Source organism: Gymnoscopelus microlampas (assembly GCF_963454915.1).
Source record: "Gymnoscopelus microlampas genome assembly, chromosome: 3".
NCBI lineage: Eukaryota > Metazoa > Chordata > Actinopteri > Myctophiformes > Myctophidae > Gymnoscopelus > Gymnoscopelus microlampas.
Window position 1 is genome coordinate 46,652,475 of NC_139940.1, and position 13,125 is coordinate 46,665,599.

Here is a 13,125-nt window from a genome sequence, read left to right on the forward strand (position 1 = left end):
TTATCATAACACAACAGGTGTGGGCATGGGGAGGAGGAGGGACTAGGACAGGTGGGTGGTCTTGTAGGAGGAGGCGGAGGGACTGGTTCAGGTTTGGAGGTGCTAAGGTGAGAACCAGGTATACTTAATGAACTGGAGGCGCGTCCACATAAAAACATAATTTTAACACTTTCTGTACACTTTTTTGAAAAAAATCTTCCTCCTAGTATAACCATAATACCTGATGATCATGTTTTAGGGGGGGGGGGAAATCACTGAAAATCATGGCACCCCGTCTTTAAGTTATTATTTGGCCATGTTCACCCTGACTTTAATCTTCGCTATTGTTGGGTATACCCGTGTGGTGTCTAAATATGTTGCCACCACTTATATAAAAAACATTATTAGCGTTTAGCGTCGCATATTCGATGTTGCCAGGTTTGGCAAGAAAAACAAGCAATCAGGTATATGAAAACAATCTCACACACACCCACTTGTCATTTCTTTCTTGTTTATAATATAATAGGTCTAAACAAAGTCTGCCTACTGTATCTGGTCATTGCACACACACACACACACACACACACACACACACACACACACACACACACACACACACACACACACACACACACACACACTCCCGCACACACTCCCGCACACACGCTCGTGCCAGTTTTAAACCAGTCAGTGTCAAATGCCACAAAGGTTACATACATTCATAAAACACAGTACCTGTGATTACATACATTACTTGACAGTTGACTTGACAGTAGAATGAATTACTCAAGTTAAATTATATGTACATCAAATGCACATGTCTATTTCACTGCCTATGTACAGTACCATTTTTTTTTTATTAAATAAAATTATCTAAAACGTTTTTGCATAATGTACCTGTTGTTGTTGGTCGTTATTTGGGGGGATTTAGTGCAATATGTGTTCTGGAACCGAATTAACTGAATTAAAGTAAGCCCCCCAAAAAAGTATCAAATCCGGAAAATAACCACGCTTTGCGCGTGTGCACGCGAGCGCATACAGCACCCTTAACCTAAAACATCTTCCCGCGGCTATGTACAGTACATTGTGCAAGTAAACGTTTTGAACAGCTGCTCAGGAGTATTACAGTTTGAATGCAGTTTTTCCTTTTTTTGCAGGTATATCTATAGCAGCAATGTACAAGATAGCAGAAGGCTTACCTACTACAGTATCAAAATCAAGCTCATGTCTCAACCAGGGTTAAGAGCTCTCCTAACCCATTAGTAGTTCCCAACAAATGTGCGCACATTCTGAGGCATTGGACCACTTGACAAGAATATGATTTTTAGAATATCGTGGCTGTTGGGTGGAAACCTTGTATGTCCAAAACTGTTCTCTTGATTAAAAAGAAAACAGAAAAGCAAAAATAGCAGATCTACCAGTAAATGTTTTTTTCTTTTAATTCCATGAAAAGATTATTGATGTGCCTTTTGTCCTCTACAAAGATACTGCCACACATCTCATCTCTGATTTGAAGTGTAGCAGTCTAGTTTTCGCTGCCCCACCCTCAGGTATGATAGAATGATACAGTATAAGCCATTAGGACTTGTCTTCATTTACTTCATCAGGTGTGTCTGCAGATGGGGTTTCTGCGAGAGGAAAAGATCAGTTTTGCTTCAGGTTATTACAGTCAACTTAGGAAAGCATCACCAGCTTTTTCACCAGGCTAATTTATTTACCATTTGTCTGCACTGGTGTAAAGTAACTAGTAAGTACTGTGAGTAAATTTACTCACAATACAATTTTGAGGTATTTTTACTTTACTAGAGTATTTCCTGTTTTCTACTCCACTACATCTCATAGGCAAATAGTGTGCTTTACTCCTCTACAATTATTGGACAACTTTAGTTACTAGTTACTTTGTAGATTTTGATTATTATTACAAAACATACATTAAACACTCTCCATACATTAACCACTCTCTTCTCACTTCAGCACTTCGTTTGACAAAACCAACTTGTCTTGGAGGATTGGGGGGTTTGTTCAGAAAAAGGTAGCATAAGTGGAATTAAATCAGTATGTGTGTACATGCTGCTTGTTATGAAACTGTTGAAAACAAATAAGAAGTAGAAATTTAAATATTGACGATATTGATGAACAAACAGACCATACCTGTTCCATTTGATGAATCATGGCTGTTCACGGCCACGGGTAAAGCTTAGAGGAAGTTCTGTGCACTCTCCACCATCACCATGTTGTTGTTGTTTACCTAGTATGTAGCATAAATCATCACATGATAAATTACATAATATCGGATTGGTGCATAGACTTGCGTCCTCACTGATAACTAATACATGCAGCATTTTAGGCTCTATCTTATGGTACAGAGCAAGTAAAAATAACAGTGAGATTTAGATTTCATGGACACACATGCACGCACGGACACACACACACACACACACACACACACACACACACACACACACACACACACACACACACACACACACACACACACACACACACACACACACACACTTACCACAAACTTTCACGCCCAGAAACACCAAACCAACTACAAGGATTGGAGCAATATATCCTGCAATAATCCTTCCCACAAGTGTACGTCCCACTTGGGAGAAAAAAAAACAATTACAATTTGCTTTCAAGGCAGTAGTTAATTTCAACTTAACTTTAGGGTCTGTCTGTCTGTTTAGATATTTATAGAATTATGTGGTGTGAAATGTGAATTAGCAGATAAGTGCCTTCTTCAAGGTGTATCAAACATACACACATGGCCAGTTTTATGCATTTCTGAGGAGCAATATTTGTCAAAAGGTCATCACTATGCCCCGTAACGGAGTGATTCAGTTTGTACACATCATGGAGTAAACTACATTGTTGTGATTTGGAACTATAATAAAATAAAACTAAATTAAAAACGTAATTGAATTGAACTGAATTACATACTTTTAAAGGGGTTGTAACAGGGATCACTCTGTTGAGCACTGACTTTGTTCTTCATTTCACAAAAGAATGTATCAACCATCTTCCATTCTTCATCGTTGGTGATGTTCATCAACCGGTCCTGTCCAGACTCCATCCATTCCCCTTCATCTTTCTTCCAGCGATAGGTGACCACACCTGAATCTGTAGCATCGCCTTCACAGACCAGTAAGCAGCTGGTAGAGTCAGCTGAACAGTCCTGAGGATCGAAAGCCACCGATGGCTTTGTGACATTTTCTGTTGGTGAAAAACAATGACCACAGCCCAGAATTACTGGTGATTAAAGCCACATTAAGGTTAAGATTAGATTTTAGAATTTGTATTTCTAAATATCATTTGAATATGCAATAAGGGATAGGACTAGATACGTTTTCAACTTCATATGCCCTTTCGAACACCCCAGAGTACATGTATTTGCTTTCATATTTTCATATTTCTTATTTTTAAATGTATTATGTTTATTTTATGTGTTTCTTTTTGTCTTTTAACAGTGTTCGAAATAAATAAACAATCAAAACAATCAAAATCTTTAAAAACAAAAGTACTATTTAAGTCATAGGATAGTTGGACTTGCATTGGCCCAGTGCTGATTATTTTCAGCATCACATTTAAGTAACAGGAACTATAAACAATCTGTTTCACTTTCTTTCCTTCCTTCCTTTTTCTCACTCCCTTTCTCTGATTCTCTCTGTCTCCGTCTCTCTCTCTTCTCTCTCTGTCTTGCATATGAATCACCATTACTAATTGTGAGGTGGTCGTTCTACTGACACGTTCACAAATCCTTAATCCTTACATTATCAATCATGTACAACACATGACACGTAATAACCATAACATTTATCCTCCACAGGACACAAACTTACTGATCACTTCCACCTTGTATTTCATGGTCTGCTGTTCTTCGTTCACCTCCACAGAATATTCTCCACCATCTTCTTTAGTAATATTGTTGATGACCAACTGTCCAGTTGCTTTATTCAACTGTGCGCAGCTTCTATTCTTCCATGTTCCGTAGTACTCCACATCAGGACTAAAGGCCGTATTCTGCCACCATTCAGCCACTTTAGAGGTACCAATTTTCCAGAGAATTTGAGTGATGGACCCAAAGCTACCATTTGGATCCAATTCAAAGACTCCTCCCAACGGTACGTATTTCACATCTTGCTGGGCTGTGTGGAGAAAAGTACTTCAGTCCGGTTGAACAGTTTCAGTCAATTTTATGCATGTCGTTGTAGGTGAAAAAAAATATTATTACAGCAGTCTGTAATGAGAGATAACAACAAACAACAATGTATAGCATGCCACAGACAAAAGCTCAAGACCCAACCATTCATGACACAGCAGAAGAACACAACCGTATGAGGAATATATGAACAACTGTTCATTATCAACCTACAACACTATGCAAATAGAAATATATTTATCCTATGGATCCAACATGAAATGCTAATGATGCAAACAAGTATTTCCCTCAATGTTGTAGCATGATGATCCAATTAAAAGCCAGAGATCTGTCCAAGGAAATGACATCATTTTCAGAGAATCCTGTACATTCACACACGGCTGCACACTAATTAATGTCCTATTAACAATAAGAACTTATTTCACTGAACATTACATTTTCTTTGAAGCATGCGTTTGGCATATTTAGCCTTTTATTCCTCTCAAAAGTCAGGCTATAGGTCCACTAAGAATTGATACAAAATAAATGATGAAAGACTGTATGTCTGTATCTGACCCATGTACAGTACTTAAGTATTATATATAGTACTTTACTGGAGTATTTATACTCCACTACATCTCAGAGGAAAATATTGTACTTTTACTCCACTGCAATTATTTGAAGACTTTAGTTACAGTACTTACTTTGTAGATTTTGATTATTATTACAAAACATATTATGTTAACTTCAGCCCAATTTATACTTCGGCTATTTGAAAATAGCAGATACAAGCTCAAAACTCGTCACAAAGCAATACGTTGTGAGCTTGTAGATTTGCTATGCATAATGAGTAGGCTACTTTTGGTACTTTAAGTAGATGCCAATACTTTTGTACTTTTACTCAAGTCAATTTTGAATACTGGACTTGTAACAGACTCTTTCTACAATAGGGTATTGATACTTTAAAAAAAGTACTTTTTCCACTACTGGAAGAGTGTGCAGAAGAGTGGGCACCGCCACCACCTCTGTTACCAGTGGGTGTAATGTAGCCTCGGGTACCCATGTGTTTTGTTTTATAGGTAATTATGCAACCTGTAATTCTGTATGCAACTGCAAGTTGCAACTGTTCCAAAGAAATACTAAATCTGGTTCACCTAATGTGCTATAATACAAAGGCTGTTTTGTGTTGTTGAAAGTCTATTCTCTGGTGGGGTGCCTTTCAGCACCCCACCTTCTCTGTATAATACACGTTTTGGGCAGAAAATGAAATATGCCCGCCAGATGGAAATTATGTTATTTACTCCACTGCGCCCTCTACAAATCCAGTCAATATAAATTACCATTGTCCAGATCTGTAGAGGGCGCAGTGGAGTAAATACAATAATTTCCATCTGGCGGACATATTTTATATTCTGCCCAAAAAGTGTATTATACTGAGAAGGTGGGGTCCTGAAATGCTTCCCACCATGGAGAATAGACTTTCAAGAACAGAAAACACGCTTTGTTTTGATGAGTAGCGAAGTAGTTTTGTTTATGTTTTTACAGTCGGAGCCCACGCAGGAAAGTGGAATTCTTTGTCTATAAGCAGAGTCGAGCGCCTGGCAGAGCGTTAGCTCACTAACGCTCTGCCAGGGCTAGGAACCACCGTCCGAACCAGTAAAGTGACCTTATATAACTCTATGGTAGACAGTGAACATAGTCATATAATATAGTGACCTACCTGATGCCAGACTGATGAGTAGTAGTAGTCCTACAGACAGACAGACGCACGGAGCTGTGTGGATACTGAGGACGCAGTGCTTCATGGTGAACGATAAGATAAGAGGACCAGCGGATGGATGGATGGATGCCAGAGCCTTTTGAACTGGAGACTGGGGTTGGGCTATGCTCCAGAGACCGCCTTTTTTTTGCGAAACTGAAAGTATTTCAACCAGAGCCAACGATCACAACACCAGAGGCAGCTCCACGGATCATGTTCAACCCAGATTTGGCACAACTGTGGTAAAAGTGCATTAATCTGTGGGACTGTTTGCCTCTATTGAGATGAATGAAAGAGTCCAGGCATGGCTTCTACTTGGTTACTTTATTTAAGGAGAGTAAAGGGTTAACATCACATGGCAGCTTCATCAGGAAAAAAAACAGAGTTCAACACAGAATAGACATTTATACCCTGTTTTCTATAGGCTTGTGCACGAGGTGTGTGTGTTGAGATCCAGATGTCTAAACAGTGTGTATCCTATGTGTGTGTATGGGCATGCAAGGATGCGCTCCAGTGTGCACATAGGTGTGTGTGTGTGTGTGTGTGTGTGTGTGTGTGTGTGTGTGTGTGTGTGTGTGTGTGTGTGTGTTACAAATACTGAGACGGTGTGTATATGTGTGTGTGCTAAATTAAGTTTGGGTGGGTGTGTGTGAGTCCATTGTACATAAGTTAGATAAGACAATGTAGTGGTCAACTAAGGTCAGAAGGTCCATGAGAGCTGGACCCCATGGACACCCCATGGAATGTGTCTTTTATTCCCTGTGAAAAGGCTTTGAGGTTTCTGCACCTATCTCTCTAGTATCAGTTATAAGGCTGACCACAGTAGGCCTTCATTACTAAACAATAAAAGCCTGGAGATCGAGGCTACTTCATTAGTAATGTGCATGGTTACATTGTAGTGTGAGTGCATTACAATATGGGTACTGGTATATTAGTGTATAATGGTATATATTGGTATATATTATGTATGGATACATGTATGTAAGTACAAAGACTAAGTGCTGCCCTAGATCACTGTCAGTCATTGAAGGAGTGTAAAACCCTACTCACTTTCAAAACTTCCCTAAAGAAACACCTCCAGGAGGCTGCAATTCCAAATTGCCCCCCTGTCAAAGTCTTAACCAAGGACCCCTTAGATGAGAGAGAGATGAAACAGGGACCCCCACTACATATTGTATAATACAATTCATAGATGGCGTCATATTAGACTTGTATGACAGCACTGTCATTAGTGTTGGATTCATGTTAAGATGTATTTTCAGACAGTTGACCACTTAAACCCTCAATACTTAGAATACTTGTTGTACTTGATCTGATCTTTTCCCCCTACACCAAACCTCTTTGCCAAAAATAGCCGATCTACAAGCTCACAACACCTCGCAGCAGATCTGCTATTTTCGTCCAATGTTCCCCTCAGAAAAGGAATTTTAGGGTTCAAGTGGTTAATGTAAAAAAAAAAAAAGTTCCTATCACACTAAGATTTGGTGGGCCCCCTGTAGTAACTCTGAGGACCCCTAGGGGTCCCGGACCCCCTGTTGAAGACCCCTGCTCTGTATAGCCAAAGCTGTTTCACTTTCCTTCCTTCTTTCCTTCCTTTTTTAATTTTTCACTCCCTTTCTCGGATTCTCTCTGACAAAACTACTATTTTCGGTCAAATAGTTGAACTTGCATTGGCACCGCGATTATTTTCAGCATCACATTAAGTAACAGGGACTAAACAATCTGTTTCACTTCCTTTCCTTCTTCCTTCCTTTTTTATTTTTTCACACCCTTTTTCGGATTCTGTCTCTGTCTGTCTGTCTGTCTGTCTGTCTGTCTGTCTGTCTGTCTGTCTGTCTGTCTGTCTGTCTGTCTGTCTGTCTGTCTGTCTGTCTGTCTCTCTCTCTCTCTCTCTCTCTCTCTCTCTCTCTCTCTCTCTCTCTCTCTCTCTCTCTCTCTCTCTCTCTCTCTCTCTCTCTCTCTCTCTTACATAATGAATCACCAATACTAATTGTGAAACTTGAAGAATATAGCCTACTTTCATCTTTGTTAATAGTTTTCGAACTTTTTCATGTCAAGGACCCCCAAATTGATACATATTAGCTTTTATGAAAAGGTTTTATGCCAGGGAACCCAAAAGAGACGATTCTTAAGGCTATAGCAGTGATTCTCAACCATTTTCATTTCAAGGAACCCAATTTGATGATGCAGTCGGCCATTCACCCCCATTTCATGGCATTTTTATCTCGGCCGCAATCTACACTGTAAAATCATCAATTTTAATCAAAGTTACTGACCATTAAGGGTCCATTTGGTTCCTGACTATCATTCATTTGACTGGGGACCCCCTGGAACCCCCCCCCCCCCCCCAAGGACCCCTTTGAGAACCACTGGCATAATAAGTGTTGCCATACCGAGACTGTATCACATACAGAGTTGCTACACACAACAATGTGCGTGTGCCCACACTTGTCTTTAGATGTCAGCCCGGAGGGTATCATTATTACAGCACAGTAAATAATCTAAATTCCCTGCTTTGCTTCAGTTGAATAGACAACATATTTCCCAGTAGATAAGGCTCTTTCACCTTCTCTTTCCCTGAGATGACTTCCTTCCTTCTCCTCATGTTTTGACTTAAATGCCTAACCCCTATAGTGTTCCTATTCTTTTATCATTTTTTGTCCTTTATTTACGGGAAAGTAAATAATGTATTAAATTTATTTAAGGGAAAGTTGCTTGAGCACAGATGCTCATTTTCAGCATTGCCCTGGCCTGCACACACAAAAACACACACACACACACACACACACACACACACACACACACACACACACACACACACACACACACACACACACACACACACACACACACACACACACACACACACACACACACACACACACACACACGTTATATATGTTGGGCAGAGTTAATGGAGACGGAAAAATTAAAGAGACGTGGGACAGAGTTTGGATTTATATAAACCTTAAGTGAACGAAAGACTCTGATAGAACGTCAGGGCTCTACTTCATATCCTCAGACGAATATGAGAACTATTCTTTGTAATCAATATTTTAAATTGGGATTTCTAAGCTGTGCTTTTATTTTATGGACTGGCTGTATTATAATGTTTTATATGTTGCACTGACTGTACCAGAGATACATTCTGTACCATGATGACAAAAAATAAATATTTGAATTTACAAGAAAAAAAGAAGAAAAGAAAGAGAGAGAGAGAGGTGCATTGCAAGAGAGCTGGATGTTAGCACTATACAACAAAGAAAAAAACTTCAGAATTCCAACTTGTCAGAAGCAAAAAAAGAAGAAATTCTAGACCATGTAGACCAGTCTAGAATGGTCTCTTACGTAGGCCTACTGAAACATTCATTCCTCTTGTCCTGCACCCAACTTCCACTTTCCATTTGCTTATTTATATCAGACATATCTTGTACGGTGTCTAATAAAATTCAACTCTTCCGGTAACCTCAGTGTGCTTGGCAACATTGATGGACCCTTTTCACAGCAGACACAAGTCACAGATATAAACACAGCTGAGGGTAATAATATACATTATGGGAGAGCTTCATTTAGGGTTTTCTGTTATAGCATGCAGGTTAACTGTACAGGAGTTGTCTATCTACGTTCACCTAATTGGTGACACATGGAAATGTCTGCTATAGGATACGGAACATGCTTCCACTTGCCCTATTGCAATGTTTGCATGACAAACGTGCCATCTTTCCATGGCGGCAGTGCTGCTGCTTGGAGCATAAACAAACAAAGTTGCATGACCCATGCTTAGGTGCCAGTCACACACCTGTGACTGGCACCTGAGTGACTGGCAGATCACTCAAAACAAGAGCGATTATCAACAGAAGCATATTGGGGGATTTTGGCACATTTATTGGGGGGCGCCGCCGCTACCTACACGTTTAGCTGTGTTGCTCATTCCATGATTTCACAATCCTTACAAGCTGTACCTCATTGTAAAGAGCAGAGCTAGATGAGAGCAAAGATCTCTTTTTCTAATCATTCATTCATATCATTCCAGTTCCCTTCAATACTGTACATGAACGGCAAGTTATATCATTTTACCGTTGTGGTGCAATTTCCCTGTGATTATGTTGTTCTTTTAGAGAAGTTGAACAATGCCCTATCAGGTTACATCAACATGTCCTTACACGGACAAACGTGTCCGTGGCAAGACTTGTCCATGTCCATGGCACATTTTGTATTTTGGTTATAATATGTACATAATCTATCCTAAATATTCACAATACTTTTTTTATAATCTGTTTGAATGATTTTGGTGACTCGTAAAGTGTCAGGAGGACATCCTCATTAATATGTTGCAGGAGATTTGTTGAGTTGGTACCCGTACATGATTGCATCAGGTGAGGATGCAAGACAAGACCGACAGCTACAGTATGAGTAATATTTGCTAATATCTGCCTTCATTCCTTAATTATTTCATTGTTCCACTGGCATACCTTACATCATACCACTTACGCATGGTCTAAGACTTTCTCAACAACATCAAGGTGCATCGAATACTTGTTCACCTTAACGGAAACCACAACTCTTGAAACTAACAAATGAGTGGGGCAGTGTGAATTAACACAGGATTGACCCTGGCAGCATATCAATGGCACACGTGTTTTACCTGTTAAGCTACTACTATTTTTCAACCACATCTAATGAGACAAGACATCAGTTGAATGCGTTTGGGAACAGACCTCATGAGACAAAAGACATAGTAAATAACACTTTATTTTTTATGGGAAAATGAATTGCAACAACTGAAGAAAGGTAACTAGGAAAGACACTGGAACTGGATAGAGTTCTGTCATTATTCTACTGTAAGTATTTGTCTGATCAGAGCAAGAACTGCAGTGATGGTGAAGAAAGAACTTGGAAACACACTTGTGGACAAACCACACGTCATTTGACTAGGCATTTCCAGCAGACAGAACTGAGAAAGATTAACTAAGGAACTGAAATTTCAACCATTGCCATGTAACAATATCAAGTCAAGTGCATTCATCAGTATGTTAATCATAAATGTCTTTATTGTTTGTGCATTACATTTTTTTTTTCATAATTATACATATTAAACTATTGAATTCTCTCTGCATAATTTGAATTCGGGGTCTATATGAAACGGCAGTGGCTAAATAGATCTCATGCCCACAATGAAACTGTTGTGTTACAGAAGGGGTCCTTCTGTTCTAACCCTCTTGAATTAGCACTCACGTCACAAATGTGTTTCGTTGTGAGCTTTTAAACCGATTTTATTTTTTCAGATTATATATTTTATATACATACTGTATATATGGCTCAGTATTTGTGGCACAAGTGTGCAGACGTACTAATCTAATAGTTTTAACATGTGTACATTTAGTGCTAGTCATTTGGGTTTCTGGTAAAATTATTGACCAGTTATATTGTATGTCCGTGACAACAATTTAACATTGATCAAAATGTCCGTCACAAGCTGGCATGGTGATGACCCCTGTGCCCTATCAGCGCAATTTCTTCTGCTTTCCTTTTTGGTTATTTATTTCCGGCTTTTATGTCTAGACTCACAGCACAACAGGAAAGGGGCCCTGGATGGATTCTGCACAAGAATTCTACAAATGGCACTACTGTAGGTGTCACATGTACGGACCAGATCAGAAATGTGGTCTTCCACGGGGATCTACCACGGGTCACAGATAAAGTCAGAGAGAGAAGGATGAGGCTAGCAGGGCACTGCGTCAGTCACCCTAGTGGCAAGCAAACTGACACTATGGGAGCCAACCCAGAGAAAAGCCAGGAACCACCTACGTAGATGCACTGCGGCGCGACAGCTTAGCTAACAACACAGTGGAGCTCAAGACCCTGATGCTATATAGGAGAGTGTGGAGGGCAGTGATTCAGGAGTCCCGAGTTGGTTTTGGCTAGACTGCACTATCGAATCGCATGTCTTCATTTACCAATCTGTAACCAGCTCAGTGGCCTTTTGGTTAGGGTGTCCGCCCTGAGACTGGGAGGTTGGAGTTCGATCCACGGCCTGGTCATCCCAAACACTATAAGAATGGGACCCAATGCCTCTCCGCTTGGCAATCAGCATCAAGGGTTGGATTGGGGGTAAGTTTCAGTATCATTCTAGCATCACGGGGCGGCAGTGGCAGGGTAGAGTGAACTGGAAAACCGCAAGGTTCCCGGTTCGATCCCAGGCTCGGGCGCTCCCCCAGAGTTAGTGTCGAAGTGTCCTTGAGCAAGACGCTGAACCCCTAATTGCTCCCGAAACCCTTGCATGGTTTCCTCCGCCATCGGTGTATGAATGTGTGTGTGAATGGGTTAATGGCACTGTAAAGCGCTTTGGATAAAAGCGCTATATAAATGCACCATTTACCATCACGTCCAGGGGATGTACTCGTATCAATCTGCCTCATGCTACAGAAACAGGAAATTACTCAGCATTACTTACTATATTATTCTGTGGAAAGAGAGAGGGAAGTGACATGCAGAAAATGGTCAACCAGGCCTGGGAATCAAAACTTATGTGGCCTATGTGGTAAATGCCCAAACCAATCATTCAGTGGGTAACTATTGAGTCACCTCTACAAACTAATAGTTTTTAGCCCATTTAGAGCTGAGGCCGACACTATATAATTTAGTCACTAAAGTATAATAATGTAGTCTTATTTAGTCACTAAAGTAAAAAAGAAAATCACTAAAGTATAATAATGTAGTCTTACTTAGTCACTAAAGTTAAAAAAAATATCACTAAAGTATAATAATTTAGTCTTATTTAGTCACTATAGTGACTAAATTATACCCCCTGGGAAACACTTACATTAATAACTATTCGAGTTGAAAGCATTAAGACCCTTTTTAACCCTCAATGGTTCCTTTCTGAAAAAGGAGGTTATTGTAAAAAGATTTACGGGTTCCGATATGTTTGTTTACAATGAGGAGTGCATGGCGCCTGGTGCCTCTTGGACCCGGAAGTGACGTCGGACTACAAAATGATGACCACTGGGGCTCAGTGGTAACGGTGGTAGTACCGACCTCACTCCCTCCCACTACAAACAGGACTGGATTTCCATTCTCCCTTTGTCTAAACACTTGCACAGCCAGCCTGTGTGTTGCTGTGTGTTGCTGATGTTTGCCATGTGTCTGTTGAACTTTGTTTAATGTAAGGTCCAATGTTTTACTTCCAGTGATGTGGATTATGTTTAACCCATTAAGACCGGGAACACATCTGTGTAAT

General features: G+C 40.0%; 1 protein-coding gene across 1 annotated transcript; it reads right to left on the reverse strand.

Moving 5' to 3' along the window:
- Window positions 1–650: 650 nt before the first annotated feature.
- Window positions 651–5,956, reverse strand: LOC311041567 (CD48 antigen-like). The gene is made up of 6 exons (XM_084051988.1): window positions 5,847–5,956; window positions 3,828–4,133; window positions 2,929–3,201; window positions 2,501–2,590; window positions 2,131–2,227; window positions 651–1,607 (listed from the first exon to the last, which is right to left on the reverse strand). The coding sequence occupies exons 1-5, from the start codon at window positions 5,929–5,931 to the stop codon at window positions 2,148–2,150; spliced, it is 834 nt and encodes a 277-aa protein (XP_083908114.1). The 5' UTR covers window positions 5,932–5,956; the 3' UTR covers window positions 651–1,607; window positions 2,131–2,147.
- Between the last annotated feature and the right edge of the window lie 7,169 nt (window positions 5,957–13,125).

Bases quoted from the DNA above. Each gene is read 5' to 3' on its own strand.
- LOC311041567 (XM_084051988.1), bottom strand. From the start codon at position 5,931: ATGAAGCACTGCGTCCTCAGTATCCACACAGCTCCGTGCGTCTGTCTG. The intron at 3,202-3,827 runs GTAAGTTTGTGT...TTTCACCAACAG, and splicing joins ATACAAGGTGGAAGTGATCA to AAAATGTCACAAAGCCATCG. The intron at 2,591-2,928 runs GTATGTAATTCA...TTTTCTCCCAAG, and splicing joins CTGTTACAACCCCTTTAAAA to TGGGACGTACACTTGTGGGA.